This window comes from Epinephelus fuscoguttatus, linkage group LG3 (genome assembly GCF_011397635.1).
Source record: "Epinephelus fuscoguttatus linkage group LG3, E.fuscoguttatus.final_Chr_v1".
In the NCBI taxonomy this organism is placed as follows: domain Eukaryota; kingdom Metazoa; phylum Chordata; class Actinopteri; order Perciformes; family Serranidae; genus Epinephelus; species Epinephelus fuscoguttatus.
The window spans coordinates 2,986,538-3,006,044 of NC_064754.1; the positions used below are offsets into that span (position 1 = coordinate 2,986,538).

General features: G+C 39.9%; 1 protein-coding gene across 1 annotated transcript in view; it reads right to left on the reverse strand.

The window, feature by feature from the left end:
- The window catches only part of meis1a (Meis homeobox 1 a), a 76,103-nt gene extending 57,025 nt beyond the window's left edge, over positions 1–19,078 (reverse strand). The window contains exons 1-7 of the mRNA XM_049572556.1: positions 18,571–19,078; positions 14,622–14,857; positions 11,467–11,608; positions 8,176–8,226; positions 8,042–8,092; positions 6,639–6,785; positions 1,362–1,473 (exon numbers count right to left, since the gene is read on the reverse strand). Of these exons, the coding sequence (XP_049428513.1) occupies positions 1,362–1,473; positions 6,639–6,785; positions 8,042–8,092; positions 8,176–8,226; positions 11,467–11,608; positions 14,622–14,857; positions 18,571–18,582 (751 nt within the window). The 5' untranslated portion in view covers positions 18,583–19,078. The remainder of the gene's footprint in view (positions 1–1,361; positions 1,474–6,638; positions 6,786–8,041; positions 8,093–8,175; positions 8,227–11,466; positions 11,609–14,621; positions 14,858–18,570) is intronic.
- Positions 19,079–19,507: the final 429 nt, after the last annotated feature.

The following is a 19,507-nucleotide window of genomic DNA, read 5'->3' on the forward strand; positions in this document are numbered from 1 at the left end:
GAGACATTACAGGAGGTCTGTTTATGTGTGTGTATACTGTGAAATTCTACGTGTTTAAACTACAAATGTGTATGAATTCTGTTACTGCATGTTTCAGTGTATGTGTATTCACTGCACGCCGTGTTATTTCTATTTCCCTTTGTGTGTGTGTGTGTGTGTGTGTGTGTGTGTGTGTTCCAGGACATAAAGCTCTCTTTCTTTCAGCTCCACTCAAAGCTCACATCGTATGTCAGCCTTCATCACTCTCTCACTCCCTCTTTTTCTCAGCCGTCTCCCTTTATTTTATAACTCACATCGAGTCCAACATGTCAGCTATCCTCTGCCACCCTTCATAAACCCTCACACACACACACACACACACACACGCGGAGGCAAATTTACTCAAGTACTGTAGTTAGAGAAATATTTCAAATTTGGCCTTTTACTAAAACTGAGCTGTCTGTGCAGTAGAAAGATGCAAATACTTTTGAAAGTGGCGCTACATAAAAACAAGACCTGACTCCGTATATATCTCCATACTCACTGAGACATACTTAACAACCTTATTTCTCAATTCCCAAAATTAATGAAGAAACTGGCAGACACGGCTTCAAATTCAAAGCTCCCTCTGACTGGACTCATTTGCCCATCAACATAAGAACAGTCAACTCACTGCTCCTCTTTAAAAACTTGTTATTATTCTTCCTTGAAACATCATGTCACTGTTTCTGATGGTGATGTCTTCCTGCCTGCTTGTATTGTGAGGCATGCTACTACTTTTATTACTTTATATACTATACTATTCACTTTTATTACGTGCAGGTGTGTGGGCTTATGGGAATGATGTGGGGTTGGGTCAGTAAATGACAGCCATGTATGTATGTTTTATGTTGTGATTGTGTCTGTTGTAATAAAGTGTGTTGGACCCCCTCTAAAACCAGATGGTTCATCTCAAGGGGCTGTCCGCTAATAAACATTTAGGCGAGTATCTACATGACCAGACAAAACACAGAAAAGGGGTTGTGGCATTTGCTTTTGCTCAAGAGGTAAAAAACCTACAACTACCAGAATGCACTGCGCTGCACCTGAGCAATAAACGCTCCCACTGGTGGGTGAGGTCATGCAAACTCGTCTTTGTTTGACACAAAGGCAGCCGGCTGGTAACAAACGACCAAACAGATGACATGTTTTGCAGATGCAGAACTTGTACTTGTAGTGAAGTATTTTTACAGTGTGGTATTAGTACTTTTACTTAAGTAAAGGATCTGGACCCTTGTTCCACCTCTGGTGTTCACAGAGTTCATGTAAATTTGTAAAACATACAAAAAACACACAAACATGGATGATGGCTGATGGATGTGAAGCTCTGTCAGTAATCTCACCTTGTTCGCTGCTGTTGTCGCCGCTGTGAGACGTGTGTCCGCCGCTGGATGGTCCCGGCGTCCCGGCCGACCGGATCGATGCTGCGTCGTCATGATCTCTGCTCCATGATATCTGCAGAGACGAAGCCAGTCAGACATAGTTCACATAATGACATCACTCAGGTTAACAGATGAATACTGTAGCGTAGAAAGAAGGGTGTTTATGCTGTCTGGTTGATCTTGTAACCACACAGATCCAGCTCAAATCAGAGCCTGAAGTCCTGACACACCAAGCCAACCGCCAGCCGTTAGTCAACGCTTGGTGAGCGTCTGTCGCCATAGTGGGCGTGGTGTTCCTCTTGTCGATGCCCGTCTGCTTTTCTTTTTTTGTTATCTTAGTATGTTGAATTGGCGTCAGTGACTGCGGAGCCCGTTGGTGAATGAAATCACTCTGATTGGCAGTTCAGCTCGGCGCACGAGAAGAAGAACAGAAGTGAGGAAGGTAAACAAAGAGCTAAAGTCAAGAGGGAGTGAGACCAAACTTAACTTGTTATATAATGTAAGATCATTTTTTTTTAATCCACTGAGCTCTTTAGCAAAATATTTCATGATGGTTTGTGTTATTGTTCACTGGTGCACAGTAAAGAAACTCTGTTCTTTCAACAGTAGATTGTGTTGTTAATGTGCTAACTGGCTAACTAGCGACGAGACAGTTTTCCTGTTTCCCTTTTTGAATGATGAATACAGACTACCGCCACCTCTTGGTGTGGAGAGTTATGTCCTCTCGAGCTGGTGCAGAGCATATGTGCTAGTTGAACATCAGCTGTAGTCTTTGCGGTGTTTTCACGTGCAACTTTTTTAGCTGAGACACAGGTGATATGAGGCGACGCAACAGTTAGCTTTTGTGGCCGCTAGTTCTTTGAAGTTGGTTTGTTGTGTATGAGCCTTACTCGCTTCCAATTTAGGAAACACATATCAGCTGCTCTTCTGATGGGGGCCAATAAGGGGCAACGATGCCAGACACATCGTACCAACTAAGGGAACAGATGCTACCCTACAGCTCAACATTGACCAATGGCCAGCTGTTAGCTTGGTGTGTCAGGGCCTACAGATTTTACATTGTGATGGTATGGCAATGATTTTTAAATTTCTTGACTCTGCGCGAGCAAAGTTTTACAAATATAAAACCTCCATGGATCATAAAATTAATTATAGAGTCATAACTGACCTTGTTTGCAGTTTGAGGTGTCCTGTCAACAATTTTACAGATGTTTCTTTTATAATGGTGGTCTATGGGGAAAATGCTTTTTGGGTTGCAGGGGATTTTTTCACTGCAATGCTGCGAGTGGCCACTGGGAAAAATAGGAAGCAAGGCTGAGCTGCGTTCTTTGAGACCTACTCAAACTCAACAATCTGCTGCTATTCCACCTGTGCTGCATTCAGGGACACGGCAAAAATTTAGAGAGGGAACAGAATAATACTAACGGACACAGAAGAACAAAAAAAAAGTAAAAGTTTGCTGATACCGCCGTCTGATTCTGTGGAAACATGAAATAGATCATGTAAATCATAATTTAAGTTGCTTTCTTTAGAGCTCAGAGTCAGAACAGCGCCACCTACAGAAAGTCAACCTGTGCAAACATATAAAGAGCATCACTGCCCCGCCCACTCCGTTTGACTGACAGGTGATCAGTGCAGAAACAACTCATGTATGTAACAAAGGATGGAGACTAAAAAACAGGAAGAACCAGGAGGATTATCAGCGTATCGTCTGACCAAAGAGGAGGCACTTGAAAATGAAACCAGAGCTTTGGAGCTGCTGGTCATCCGACACTAAGCTGCTGGAGTTCACACTTCTGGGTGATTAAAGGGTTAAAGGCCTGACAAGTGGCGGCTGAGCGCTTCGCTGCGAGGCTGATTTAAAACCTGCTCGGCTGCCTCGCAAAACAGACACAACCTGACTCCTCACCTCTATTATATCTGCTTCTCTGGGAAAAGAGAGAAGTCTTCACGAGTCCATGAGGAGAACAGAAAAAAGATCTGTGTGTGTGTGTGTGTGTGTGTGTGTGTGTGTGTGTGTGTAAGATCTGTAGTCAGAGAGATGAACACACAGCAGTTTTAAACTGACTGGTTTCCAACAGCAGATGTGACTCCTGCAGCTGGACGATCAAATCTATCTGCTCATATTCTGTTTTCCCTTTAGGGAGCATTTCAACATTTCAGTTTTGTTTAATAAAACCTGCAGGGCCGCTTCAACCACTGCCAAACATGAATAATATAGTTTAACAAAACAGTCTTAACTCAACACAAAGGTGTGCAGACACCTGGCATCACAGGCTGGCACTATGATGTGAAAGGTCACCTCTGTGGCGGTGAGGTGGAGCGGTACCTAAGAGATAAATGAATGGACTTGCCTTTACAACCAAACTCCTGTAGAGGGGCGGGACTCACCCAAGGTGAGAGACACCAGCGGATGCAAGCCCCCGCTGAGTGCTGCTGTCTTAAGGCCCGGATAAACCAAACTAACATAAAAGAACTAGTGGCAGTGAAGACCGACTGTTGCATCACCTCATTTCACCTGCGTTTCAGCGAAAAGTTGCACACGCACACACCACAAAGACTGCAGCCAACGACCAACTAGCACCTTTATTCTGTGCCTGCATGAGAGGAATTAACTCTCCACACCAGCAGGCGGCAGTAGTCTGTATTTGTCATTTAAAAAAGGGAAACCTCAAGACTGACAGGACAGATCCAAGACGCTAGTTAGCCACTTAGCACATTAAGAACACCACCCGATGTTGAAAGAACAAATGATATTTACCGTGCGCTAGCGAATAACAAGCAATTGGTAACGGTTTCTGCAAAAGAGCTCAATCGCTGCAATCTTTCCTCATATAACAAGTTTGTTTTGGTCTCACTCACTCTTGACTTTAGTCAGTTGTTTACGTTCCTCACTTTTGTTTCTCTTCTCGTACGCTGAGCCAATCTGACAATCCAGACTGGTTCCATCAGCGCGGGACACACTGACACAATTAGGACGACAGCCGACCATCACCTTGATGTGTCAATGCCCTTAAGGTTCATTTATACTCTCCTTCACATAAATAGATACGTCCATCTCAAACATTGTAAGCGTCGCTGCCCTCATACCTCCATGCATCCTTTATGATGGCATTGATACAGCCAGTAGATGGCACTAGAGGGCAGAGTTGAAAGTTTCACACAACACCAAATGAAGTGACAGTGGAGGAGGTTGTAATATTGCACCTTCAAATGGAGGCAGCGTTGTAGACGGCCGTGGTCTGTACAGCAGTTAGCCTATATATACACATCCTGACATGTAGACGAAGAATTTCTTTCACTGTTCTCGTAATATATCCCTATATGTTAGAATTTATTACCAATACGTTCTGGCATTATTCAAATTTCTTCGTCGTCTCCTACAGTCGTATCTTGCTTGAACTATGCGACAGTGCCCGCACCATCTCCAGTGGTACTGCCCTGTTTTGTCCGTATCCATAAGCTTTCAGAAAACGTACACAAATACTGATGAAATGAAGGCAGAGTACAGACAGAAGTCCATCTCCATATCTGTCTCTAATAAATGCGATTTTGATTGTATTTCTACAAATGCATGACAAATATCAAGAGACATCTAGCGCAGTGGAAGAGAGGAAATCCGTTTCACCATCATAGCTATGCAGTTACGAATGTCTACGTTATTTCCACAGCAACCCATGCAGAGAAGCTGGTGATTTCTAGATACACAAATCAGATCTGATCATTTGCAAATAGGAGTGCAGACAATCTGTTTTATGAATCTGACCGAAAAAAATAAATCTGATCCACCTGCAGTCTGAATGTAGCCTCAGAGTCTCTGTGTGGCATCCTGGATGCAGCGTAAGGACTCTTAAGTTCTGCTGAAGGACTTCAACGCTCTTGGGACAAAGATGGAGAAAACTGCAAAGGCATGACTGGGAGGAACGGCCTCCCCATCTGAGCCTGTGTTACTGGACTCCTGTGTTAGTTATGGCAAAAGGGCGGCTGCTTTGTTGGTCGCCAAAGCAGAAACCAGGGTATGTGGAGGAGGCAGAGTTTGAGGCTTCAACCATATCCCACAGGTCTTTGAGGTAGACTGGAGGGTGTGCTCAAACTATTGGGAATGCTTATTTCAGGGAGCTGGAGAGGAGTCTGCAACTGATAGCCGAATCTCAGACCTGGGAGGAGCAGTGTTGATTCCGTCCTGGTCATGGAACAATGACTCAGCGCTTTACCTTTGCAGGACTGTTGGAGAGGTCATGGGAGTTTGCCCATTCAGCCTACATGTGCTCTGTGGACACAGTGGCAATGTGGGGTTGAAGGTAGACACTGCTTCAGCCGCGTTTCCACCGAGCAGCCAGATACAGTTCAGTTCAGTTCGCTTTTTTTCTGTTTCCTCTGTGAAAAGTTGTGGATGGTACCAACAGAGCCGTTCCTTACTGTCCCCATTTTCAGTCCCCCCTCTGTTGGGGTGCCTAGCACACAGATCTGGGGGCTCATTTATAAACACTGTGTACGCACAAAACGAGGCCTGAAAGAGGAGTACACCACTTCCCATGTAAAAGTTCATGGGAGAAACTCTGACACATTCTTACGAACATTTCTGAAACGGGAAATTTGTACTTTTCCGTACATACATTTTTAGTATGGATCCTATGTGTTCTTTACTGAATGAGACCCCAGGCACTAAAAGGTGGAGCTGTGAACACTGCAAAATAACAATAATATAATGATCTTTATTTATAAAGATTGTTATTATAGTATCATTATTATTATTATTATTTATATTTCTATATAATTATATTTAAGTCCTCACAACTTTTAATCATCATTATTAAAGAATATAAGCTGGTGTTTAGTGTTCTTGCTGCTGATATTTTAGAACTTCAACAAATCAGGGAATTTATCTTAAGAAAGTATCATTAACATTGTTTAACTTTTTCATGCAGTACATTAATTAATAATAAAAACTGTAATTGAAACTTAAATTGACCTGTTGTTATGTGCAGATGTGCACAAAAGTCTGAATCATAAAGCCCTTTAGGCATCAGATAACACAACATCTGTAACGTCTTCTGAAAATCAGATATATGATTTAATTAAATAATAACTGATAAGTGAGCTGACTCAGACCGTGTAGTGTCCTGCTGCTCTGTGTATCTGTACGATCTGACACCATCATGTCATGACACTGACACGAGACAGCAGCAGAAAACATCTCGGTGTGTATCAGTTTCCAGAAAGTGACGGTGAGCTCACCTGATCCATGTTGTTCCCTGATGACCTGATGAAGTCCTCACTGTCTGACTTGTTTCCGTCTCGGTCGTCTATAACCAGATCGATGGGCATTTTCCCTTTCAGACAGCTGATGTACCGATGACAGAAGTTATCGCAAAGCTCATGAACCTGGAAATAAAATATACAATAAAAATATCTTAACACAGCCAGTTCTTTTTAAACGATCGGCCTAAAGTTTAAATACTTGTACTCCTTCAGTCAATACAATAGTGTTAGTACAGTCACTGCAAAGAAAGATTCTGATATCAGGATCAGAAACACTTCATGATTAATTGATGTGTGATTCATAGAAAGAGAAGTATGTAAATATAAAGTTAAAAAAAAAACAGTAATATATGGTAAATAAAACAATGTTTAACATTAGTGCTTCAGAACTTAGGAAAAACTATGTTCGCTGTGCTGAGTCTGTGTACAAAAGTACAAATATCTGCACTGAGCTACACCCAGAAATATAACATTCTTATTATGCTAATTATAATAATAATAATAATGTTTGCTACATATACATCAACAGGATAAAACAGGAGTAAGAATAAGAGTAAACATAAGAAATATGTACAGGAATATACTTATATATACAGTACATGTCGACAGTGGTGTAATGTAACTAAGTACAATTACTCAAATACTGCACACAAGCAAAACTTTGATTCTTATACTTCACTTGCATATTTCCATGTTCTGCTACTTAATAGTTCTACTCCTGTACTGTGCGTCTCAGAGGGAATTCTTTTTATTGCAGAATCAAAATCAGGTTTATGGCCAAGCAGGTGTCCACATACGCAGAATTTGCTTTGGTGTGTTCACATAAACACAAGAGAAAGGACTGCAAAAATAAGAAAAAAAAAATATATATATATATATATATAAATATAAATATAGAATAGAGTAAAATTACAACTTTTTTTTTAAATTTATCTATAATAAATCTTAAACAGAAAGAGCTGTGCAGATTTTAGAAGTGGGACTTTGTGCACCGATGTGCAAAATTGTCCCACTACATTTATTTAAAACTTGTAGTCACAAGTTTTTGCATTTAAAAAAATCATATATGCTTATATGATACGATGGAGTACTTCACTATTAATCTACAGGAGTATGCAGAGTATCTAAAATTGACTCCACAGTGACAAATTACACCTTTATACTGTGGTAATTTTACTTTTATTTATTGGTCTGAGTATGATAAAAATAGAGGATAGATATAAACAGATATATAATACAAAAAAGTATTATTTTCTTTAGGATTAAATCTGTTTTATCAGCCCAGTGACCATCTTCGCTTTAATTTTACTACTTTATATTTTGTTGCTTATATTAAAGTGCTATAAGTAAAAGGTCAAAGGTCATTTATTTTTTCTGACCTTCTCCAGCTCCAGGAGATGGAAGCGTAGCACTTGTATCGACTGGACCATCTGCAGAGAAACAAATGACAAAACAACAATTATTTTAAACATTACAGTATTTAAAATCATAATAACAATAATAACTGACTCACCAAATTATCCAGCTCTGGGTTTGATGAAAATAAAGGCCTCTCTGATCGGATCTGGACACAGAAAAAAAAAGAGTTCTAATCATTAAACAACACAACCATCCGGCCTGGAGCCCCGGACCCTCGGGGGGAACTGTGCGATAAATCATTTGTCATCATTTAAGCTCCAACCAGCGATGACAACGGCAGCAGATTTATCAAAATCAAAATTCATAGTAGCTTTTGAAACAATAGTTCTTTGATTTCAGGCAGAAGCCAACTCTCATTTTGTCCAGTGATCGAGGAATTTGAAAGCTGAAATGAAGACCACCGCAACAAGATGTTATTAGCTGCAGCTAGCTAGCTAATTAAGCTAATGTTAGCTCCATGAGTTGGTTGAAAATCTCCAGCTGACTTTTTAATGTGTCCACTTGACGTGATTTAAAACGGGAACCATGCCAAAAGACTGAAGCTAACGCTAACAGGTGTCACCACTGCTCACAAATGTATATTCTGCACAGAGAGAACGTCACTTTTGATGCTTTTACTTTGCAGATAATAAAAAAGTAAATGCTTGAATGCAGGACTTTTACTTTAAGTAGTTACGTTAGATTTCTATTTTTTGTGTTGTAAAAAAAAAAAGACTAATCAGGGTCCTACAGCTTAAAGGCCTTTGCGCACTGAGTCCCAAGATGTTGCACGTCTAAAAATAAATATGACCTCATGTTGTGTCCATCACGTGTGCACACGGAGTTTGAAACTTTCGTCCGTCATTAAAGCTTTCGGAATAGGTTTGATTCCCTGTGTTTCTCGCCTCCTTCAGAAGCCGTGAAGAAAATGTGGCGGGTTGAGGAACCTTCATAACTCAGATGTGGATCGCACACTGACAGAGAGGGCGACAGTGTGAGCACAGAGCGGGAGGACAGCTCAGACCCTTCATACAGCTGCGGTGCCAAATGCAAGACACAAGGAAAAAGAGCAGTGACGGCCACATAAATAACTCCAAGGGAAAGAAGCAAAGGAGCAAATGTGTCTTTACATTTTTAATAGGATATATCCTATTAAAAATGAAACCATTATAACCCGAGCTATTTATATTATATTATTATTATTATTATTATATTATTATAACCCGAGTTATTTGCATATATGCAACAATAAATATTTTGACTTGTTGACATAATGATGTCATACTGTTACCCACGGCAACAAGAAGCATGGCTGAAAGGGGAAAAAACAACTCAGTCATTTAGGATTTTAATAAAAGAAGGAAGAAGGAAATCACCTGTTGATTTATATTTTTTTTTGTATTTGGGAGCTGTTTAAATGTGTAATTTGCGGTAGATTTTAATTTGTTGATCTATTAATATTGTAACAGAATCTGAATCTGACTCTGAGTTACTGTTGTTGTTCACAAACTAAAGAAATGAGAGATCATTTTAGTTTTTACTGAATATTTGAAGCAAACTGTGAAACTATATCACTTATTTTGTTGCAGTTCTATCTTCTTAAATTAATAATATATTTTTTAACTAATTTGTCATATCGTCAAGAATATCGTTATCGCAGAAAAAACCTGAAATATTGTGATATTATTTTAGGGCCATATCGCCCGCCCATACATCGGGCTCAATATGGAAGGTTTTTGTATATAACAATTTTTTCAGATGATGGATTATAAAAGTGCATCCGCAAAAACTGACTCAGTGTGCAGAGGTCTTAAAGGTTTAAGACTTTTTAAGGGCACACATAATAATATTTAAGACCGATGTTACACTATCCAAAATTAAACATGATCGTCTCCAGCATCAATGACGGTGGGACATTTTTCCTCAAATGCTAAGTGTAACATAAAACACAGGGGAAAAAATAGATGATGTAGATGTATGATAGATGTACTTTGAATGTTAAAGAAGATGAACACTGTAGGTGTGGCGGAGACGAGGGGGGAACAGAATCAGGAAATACCAGATGTTTGTTGGTAGTTTTTGTTTTTTGTTTTTTTGGCTTTTTATGTTTCTCACTCTGCATGTCAGATTCCACTGCTTTGACATCCAACGTGCCGGGTTTGAAAAACCAATTGCATAAAACACATCGAGCGAGCCTCAAGGATTTCCTTTTATCAATGTCAGCCTTGCCATAAAAGCTTGGTTAAAAAGACCATTTAGGTTGAATTTGTAATGTGATTAATTAAACTAAATCAATTGCAAATGTCTGTGGAAGTATTTTTAAAAATTTCAATTCAAATGAGTTTTGGCAGATGTGTCGTAATAAAGCTGCTGCTTTTGGACACAATTGTTAGCCTGTCCTCTACTGCTGAACCTGGTCTGCAGTCCAAGGTAGACTTATTCAGTTTGTGTCTGAACACCTGGTCAAGTGTGGCGTGACGATGCTGGCTGCTAGCGTTAGCATCAGAGGCTGTGCTAGCTCGGAGCTCCAGGTTCGCTGCTAAATGCTTTGTGTTGAGGTGATATTTCAGACTTTAAGTTCTCCGAATGTACGAAAATTCCTTCCTGCAGAAACTGCAGAGAACGCTGCTCCTATCAACAGTTCCATCTGGACGTCATTTAAATGTAAACGTTCCAGTCACGGGGCCAAGCAGCGTTGTCTTGTCTGCCTCCATCATGTGTCAAAGACACTCCCCCAATCCCAAATGGATCCCTTACAGACTCATGGACTCAAGCCCTAAGCCCTTACAGACCTAGAACCAATTCCATTTCTTCCCCTTAGCCCTTGTCTTAGCCCTTCCCCTTGGTTTTGCACGTTCACGTGAGGGGAGGTGGTGTCCCAATTCTCCATCAGGTTAGCTCTTAACCTGATGGAGTCTGAAAGGGATTCATTTGGGATTGGGGGACTGTGGCCCTCAGTGATGCACCGGGTCAAAGGGCACCACGGAACGCGATTAATCAGCGTTACTTTTTTTAAACACACTATTTTTTTCTGTGATTAATTAATCAAAATCACCATGTCATTTTGACAATCCTAAAAAAAGGATTCATGAAATCATTCCTCCCATGTCTCAAACATTTTTAAGACTTCTGAAAAATTGATTTAAGACATTTTCATACCAATTCAGGCCTTCTTTTAGGATTAATGAATTTAATGTCTTTTAAGACTTTTTAAGGATCCACAGGTACCCTGACTAATAAACACACAACGCAGGTAAAGTGGGATAAACTGGGGGGGTCACTGGGGGCCCACGGCTCATTTTAGCCGCAGGCTCATTGCAGGATTAATCCGGCCCTGGCCCTTTATGATCCTGCAGATCTGTTCTGTATTAACTCTGACACGTGGATAAAACATGTGTTTCTGTACCTGTTTGGAGAAGACGGCAATGTCCTCGTTGAAGGAGTCTGAGGAGCAGACGTCTCCTCCGGCCACACCGCTCTCTCTCGGCGTGCAGGTCGCCAGTTCACATTTTTCAAAAATCAGTGCGAGCAGGGGGAATAAAGGATGTCTGCAGGACAGAAGGAGGAGAGGAGGGAGGACGAAGAGGAGGAGGAAGAGGAGGGATCAGCTCAGACTGTAACACAAGTTTCCTGCCGCCCCTATGAGAAACATTCATGTGGCCTTAAATTCAGTAAAATAATTTTCAAAGCACTTTTACAAATTAAAAAAGAACCAAATTAAAGGAGTGGAAAGTTGCCCAAGTTTGGAGATTCCCTACATCTCTGTCTCCAGCCTTTAATGATGGGGTCGAATGGAAAAGTATTTGTATGAAACATAAAAATGATTACAATTAAAACATGAAACTGCATCGCTTCTCTTAAGTGTCCTCACTCACTCTGAACAAGAGCCTATAGGGAATATTTCTTCAGTGTAAAGTTCACTTTCAATAAGTGGAAAACAAACATAGTTATGGTGTGAAGGAAGAAATCTGGAAACCTGGACAAATAAAACCAAAACTTGCTGCATGATAACACCAGAGGGGAGTGAGAAAATATATATTTAAAAAAGCAATATAAAGGAGAAAGTAAAACTTGGATCTGTAATAAAACACAAAGCAGCTGCTCCTGATGCACAAGTACTGCACGGGAGAAAGAAAATCAAGTCACACAAAAACCTGCATCACACACATATAAGTACTACATGTGAAAATCACACAGAGAATATTTAGCCTGGGCCAACAAAAAATAGAATGTATATATTTATATAACATTTTTAAGATGAACTTTGTCAGAACGAATAAGGTTCTGCAACCAACAGGATAGCTTATATAAAGCAGCTTAGAGCGACTTTCAAATGTGTGTAGCTCTATACAATCAAGCGCTAACCTTACTACACGTGTCTCAGTCGTGTGTTTTCCATGTTCATGTTCAAGTGCCGACTGGCCTGACAATTTCAGGTGCTAATTTCAGACCCTGGTCACAACAAACTAAAGCTTGGATCTCAAGTCATGCCCAGATTTCTTTGCTTCCATATTAACATGAAATAAGAAGGAGCTCTTTCAAAGAAATGTTGTTTCAACTTTAGTTTCAATTTAACTGAAGATAATTTGACATCCAGCTTTATACATCCCGTCCTGTGGTGACAAGAAAGTCAAAATGTTTTATCAAACAGGTCAACTTGACTTACATTAGCATTAAAATGTAAGAAAATTCCCTGATGCACTGTGAATAATGTCGTCTTGGTGAAAACACAAAAGTCCCCAGAATTGAACCCTGAGGAACTCCAAACAGTTTTTGGCAGCGAAGATTTGGTTTGATCGAGGCAGCAGAAATTAACAGGACCGAGTCCTGTAACTTGGACAGGAAACCCATAACTGGGGTTATGGTGTACTCTGATGATTGGGTGTAATCTGATTACTGGGCCTCTGTAAACAGAGAGTAGAGCTGAATCTGAACGTTTATCAGCGCGTTTACATGGACGTGAATAACCCAGTTAAGATCAGGTTTTTGGAGTATTATGTTCATCTGTTTGAGCATTATCACATTATCCCGTGTATGTGAAACCCGAATATGCTAGCTGGAGAAATCAAAATGTTTACAGGGAGAATAAATAACTCGACTTATTGGTGCTCATGTTCATACCATATCCGCAATATGATCAGAACTGGGATAAGCCTCATAAACAAGTTATTAATGTCCATGTAATTGCCCCAAGTGTTTCACTTATTTTTTTATGCTAACATGTCGAACATTAGCTGGTTGCAGCTTCACAAATATGAGGAATTGCTGCTTTCCTCAATCATACATGATGGGATCTTTGAAGGTTTTGGACCGTTGGCCAGATAAAACAAGCAATTTGAAAATGTCTCCTTGGGCTCTTGGACATGAGCATTTTCCACTTTTTTTCTGAAAGTTTACAGACAAAACAATTAAAGTGTAGAACAGAGTGACAGAGAAAATAATCAGCAGATTAATCAACCACGAACTGACTAAAAGGTGAGTTGATTTGACAAAGGTTTTACAGTGCAGCTGAACGTCAGATGCAACAAGTAGAGAAACTGCAGCTGCACACAGAGCAGAGAGGATCCTGCTGCTCCGACAGGCGACAAATATCCAAAACTAGTGTTTATGTTTTTGCATTTTCAAAGATTGTGGCAAGTTAAAAAGCTGAAGTCATGCTTTTAAAGGAGTAATCTATTACATTTTCTGACAGGAGCTGACTACACAGGTTGGACATAACGTTATTAGAAAAGAAGAAAGTCTCGTGTGTGTTTGCTCTAAATTTGTTGGTTGTAACATTTAGAAAGTGTTGAACTTTGCTGTTGTTACATTAGAGAGAAACAGAGAAAGACGTGTTTGAGCAGCAGTGGTGGAATTTAACTAAGGAGGTGTATTCAAGTACAGTTTTGAAGCACTTTTACCTCATGTGTTTATTTTTATGCCACTTTTGACTTTTATTCTACAGCCTGCATTTCAGAGGGAAATATTGTACTTTTTACTTCTTTATGTCTTTCACAGCTGTAGTCAGATTGATTACGTTATTTTATACAAAACTTATAATGAGCTTATAACATTAAGTGCATTGCTGCAGGTAAAATTAGCTCAACCTGCACTTGTAATAATACACGATGTAATAAGAAGACAATAAAACACTGACAGGAGCCATTTTTCTGCGTAACGAGTACTTTAACTTTGGATACTCTGATTACATGTTGCTGCTCATACTTACATATTTTTACTGAAGTAACTTTCACTTGTCAAAGAGTATTTTTAATGTACTTTAACTTAAATAAAAGGAGCTGAATATTCTTCTTCCACCACTGTTGAGTCGTCTGTTTGGTTCTGACCTCCTTATGAACGCACAGCAGGCCTCACTTCATCACACACAAACAATGCTGTTCTGGTTCAGCTCGGCCTGGAATGGCACGGCTCGTAACGCCGTCCCAAACAGTGACACAGATAAATCAAACATGAAACGACACCAAGAATCTGTTTTCACAGAAGAAGAAAGAGGAGCTGTTTTGTCCTCATCTGTCCTGTCTTTTTTTGTCATGTTTTACAGTGTCAGTAAACTCATCATACCCATAAATGGCGTCTTTGTCCCTCTTGACGGTGTCCCCAGCTGTGGCGCCCATGCTGCTGCTGGTGTGGGTGGACTGGGCGTACTGGTGCGGAGGGTATGGCCCAGCAGCGGCGGCGGCGGCCAGGTGCACGGCCTGCAGAGAGCGGGCAGCAGCGGCATGGTGGTGGTGATGCTGGTGTGGGTCTCCGTACACCCCGCCCACCCCCTCCAGCCCGTAGTGGGCCAGGTCTTCATACTGAAACACAGAGATAAGAGATGAGTGACCTTTGACCTCTTTAGTAGGAGCTGCCCGCTGACCTCAGGGGAGGTCGAAACGCAGATAAATGTGAACGTTAAAGGATGTCAAACTGTGTGCAGCGTTTACAGCAGGGTGAAGACATTTATTGGACTTTATTTAAACGTGAGTTGAATTTAAAATCAGTGATGTCACAAACTCACATCAACAGGTGTAAAATTAATTGCTAATTTCAGAAAAACAAACGCCAACAAGACTGGTTTTATTTCTTTAAACAAAAAGATTCCCAACTTACTTTGTAAAAGTACAAAGTGGGTGTTTTTCTATATAATAATGAACATATAAAAGACAGAACATCTCCAATACATGCAAATATAATTAAATCTAATAGAACAAAAGCCTTAAAGTGATCTTAGAGTAAAGTCAAGGCCTCTCACAAACACTAAATGTCAACAACAAAAATAATAACGAGGCTACAGGTGTTTCTGTTTTTATGTCCACCCCTTTGTTTATTACCTCTAATGTGACACACACTGTGATGCTCTGAGAAATTATTCATATTTTTACACTTCTAAACACCCAGTCTGTTTCAAACGTATTCTGACAATCTTAGATTTTTCCCCAGAGATTATTTTTTCCATGATCAAAATAAAAGACTGACTATTCAGAATAAAACGTCCTTAAACCTTCTGAAGCAGACGAATGACTCTACTATAAATACAGAGATTTACAAAATAACATCAACACAGTGGAATTAAAACGTCTCTGGCATTAACTCCATTTGTTGCAGGGTTGTTTGTTAAGATTACATTATGTAGGTGTTCCTATTATTTTGCCCCACAGGATCAATTAACTTTTAAACTCCTGGAATCAAATGATATAAAAGCAAAACTCAAATTAATTTCCAGATAAAATCATGGAAATTAAAACTGTAAATTTCATGTTAACTTTTCCTAAAAACAACCTGAAGCTTCCTGAACCTAAACAAAGTCACTCCACTGGGTACTCTCTGCAGAGGGGGGTGGACAAAATAAGACGAACACTTTAAAACATTCATTAAGTTAAAACAAGGCGTCTCTGACATTAACTCTGTTTGTTGCAGGGCTGTGTGTTAAGATTGCACCGTGCAGGTGTTCCTATTATTCTGTCCACCCTCCTGTTTATTTTGTCTGACATGATCAATACTGTTAAAGAGTTTTAAACGTCATCTGTGGACATAAATGATACAAAAGCATAACTAGAGACAATTTTCAGATAAAATGATGAAAATAAAAATGTTAAATTTCATGTTAACTTTGTCTAAAAACAACCTGAAGCTTCCTGAAACTAAACAAAGTCACTCCACTGGGGAATTCTCTACAGAGGGGGGTGGACAAAATAACATGAACACTTTAAAGTAAAACGCATTCAGATGCAAAAACTATTATATAGTTAAAACAAGATGTCTCTGATTGCACCATGCAGGTGTTCCTATTATTCTGTCCACCCTCCTGTTTATTTTGTCTGACATGATCAATACTGTTAAACTTCTAAAATATGTCCCTGGACATAAATGATACAAAAGCAAAACGAGAAACAATTTTCAAATAAAATGATGAAAATAAAAACGTTAAATTTCTTGTTAACTTTGTCTAAAAACAACCTGAAGCTTCCACCCGGGGAATTCTCTGCACAGGGGGTGGACAAAATAACATGAACACTTTAAAGTAAGACGCATTCAGATGCAAAAACTATTATATAGTTAAAACAAGACGTCTCTGAAATAAACATAAAGTGTGTAAATATCAGTTTGCACTCTGCAGATACTTATTTTGAATTACAGTCATATTGTCTGTTCTCTTAAATACTTTATTAAACTTTGACTTCAGTGTCCCAGCAAAAATCTATTATGTCAAAAAGAAAATAAAAATTGTAACTATATTGCAAGTATATTTATGTCTGCGTCTTTATCCCAGTGTTTTCTAACAGAGATTTTGTCGTAAGTTGAAACAATGCAAACTGCAGTCTGACATTAGGTAAAATAATAAAACTTATTTGAGCCAAAAAGAGTTTGTTTTTAATTGAAACAATTAATTCCTTTTTGTCTTTTAAAGAATGTGTCTGTGAGTCTTTATGTGATTTTATTTCATCATATTTGAAATATAAACTCACACTCATTAAAAAAAATACTGTAAAACGTTAAATCTCCAAAGCAACAAGACAAAAAGAGTCATTGTGAGGAAAAATACGTTTTAATTTCAAAATCAAAAATATGATTTTAGTTTTATTTCAAAAATAATATAAATATATTTCTATAATATTTCTATAATGATGTTTTTAAATAAACTTCTTAAATTTAAAAACTGCATTACTGAAGCCAAAAGGTGATTTAGGCAAAAATTAAATTCTATTTTTATTTAAATACCCAGCACGTCTTGTTTCTTTTATTCTTTTTCTGTGTTTAAAACAAATCTGCTGCTGCTGTTTGTTTCATTATTTAAAGTGTCTGTTCTTTTAACCGCAGCAGCTACAGGTTCCCACTGTGACCAAAATCAGGTCAACAATACGCCAGATATTTATCATTTAAATATTTTTTATGATATAATCAAGTTTTAAAGGAGCTCTCATTAAAGGTCTCTGTGTGGGGATTAGGCCGATCACTGATCAGTAATCAATAAAACGCAGTTTAAACTTTGACCTCGACAAACAGCCGCCAGAGTGAAGAAAAGAAACGTTAATATTAGAAAATCTTTTAACTTCAGAAAAGTGACTTTGTTGGAGTGTGTGTGTGTGGAGCTCCATCAGTTCCGGCTCAACAGATTTTTATCAGCCGTGAAACAAACAAAATAAAATGTTTGGTTTTGATTCTCCGCCGCTGAAGCTCAAAACGGCCGAAACACAGCGCGTGCAGCCGGAGCCCAAATCATCTGCTCTGTGTGAGCTCTGCTTCTGCTGACGTCAAAGTCCTGAACTTCATTTTAGTTTAGAAATTTAGAAAAAAAAAGTGAATAAAAGTTTTAAAAGTTCACAAGTTTTACTGTTGGAATAAAATAATCCTGATTTTTCTTTCTAACTGAAAACTCTGGTCATAAATCAAGTGTAAAGTATGAACTGAAAAAAAACTTTAAGGCCTAAAATTCAAAATAAACTCATAAATCTGAAGCGTTTCTACAAACTGCAGCAACTTTATTATCAAAAATATAATTTTATATTTGTGTAAACGGTCTCCTGCCGCTGACTTTTATTTTTCTGTTTCTCTGCTCACTTTTTGTAAAGTGAATTTAATGAAAGCTCCGTTATTGTGTCAGTGCCGTTATTATTTACTCAAACAAAAGTTTTAGAAAAGTGTGTAAATGTTTTTATTTTAATCTGTTAATATGAAGCTGGTTAAAAAAAAAAGAAAACTATGAATTCCAGTTTTAATCCTCCCTGTGAACAGTTGAATAGATTATTTTTACGCACGCACAAAGTTGTTTCGTTACACTTTGAGATTAAATGGTAAATATTTAATTAAATTAATTTTGTTTCCACATCAAGGTTAATTTATTCATCAGTTAAATAGTTTAAATCCTGTTTCCTCTCAGTTTTGTGTCAATTTAATGAAATATAGTTAGCTGACTGTTTTCCACGGATCCGAACTCAGTGTATTGAACATGAAACTTGTGCAGCTGAGACCAACCCGTCCTCACACTCATCTGCTCCCTGCGCTCCAAGAAAAGTTGATTTTTACGCACCCGTTGCGCCATCGGCCCCGTCTCTCCGCCCGGACTCCAGGTGACTCCTGCGGGGCAAAACACACATCCAACTCCCCGGTACCGGAGCGTTAATCAGTTAATCCCGTGTGTAACGTGTGTACGCGAGTCCAGGCGCGGAGGAGAAAAGAAAGGCACAAACACACACAGAGAGGAGCAGCAGCAGCAGCAGGTCCCTGCAGGCTCCGCTCCGCTCTCCGCGGGAACCGACCGACGGCGACACTCCGCCACCAGCAGCAGCAGCCCGGGCAGACGCTGTCCTGCTCCCGGCCTCCAGCTCCGAGCAACAACCGCCCAACGAACCGCTCAGTCAGCAGCAGGCCGAATCCGATCAGGGTACATCCAAACCGGGGGGTTAAAGTGAGGCGGACCCGCCCGCTGCGCTCTGAGCCGGGCCGTGCTGCGCTGTCTTCTTCGCGGAGGTGCGTTCAAATCCCCATCGCAGCTCCGGCGGAGCGGCTTCCTCCTCCCTCAGAGCAGGCCGTCAGGGTGTGAGGGGAGGCAGGGAGGGAGGGGGGGAGGGGAGGGAGGAGGGGAGGGGGAGACGGGGGGAGAGAATAGTTTCTTTTCTCACTTAAAGGAGCAGAGACTCTCCGCGCGTCCCCGCTGCTTCCACAAGACATGCCAAGGCGCGCCACCGCGAGGTGCACTGGATGGAGGGAGGCACATGGGACAAGTCTGCCTGCAGGGTTTTCTGCCAGAAATCTATTCATTTAACCCGAATCATGAGCTTATTCCTGAACTGGACCAAGAAAAGAGGAGGCTGTCTGTCAGAAAGCCCTGAAGGTAAACTTCTCCCAGCAGCTGCGGGCAGAGGACAAACAACATGTCCCCTGTTGCTGATGAAGAGACAAATATTTGTGATAATATAGAGAATCGTTGGGACTAAAGAAATGAGGGTGGAGTCAGGTGATGAGGG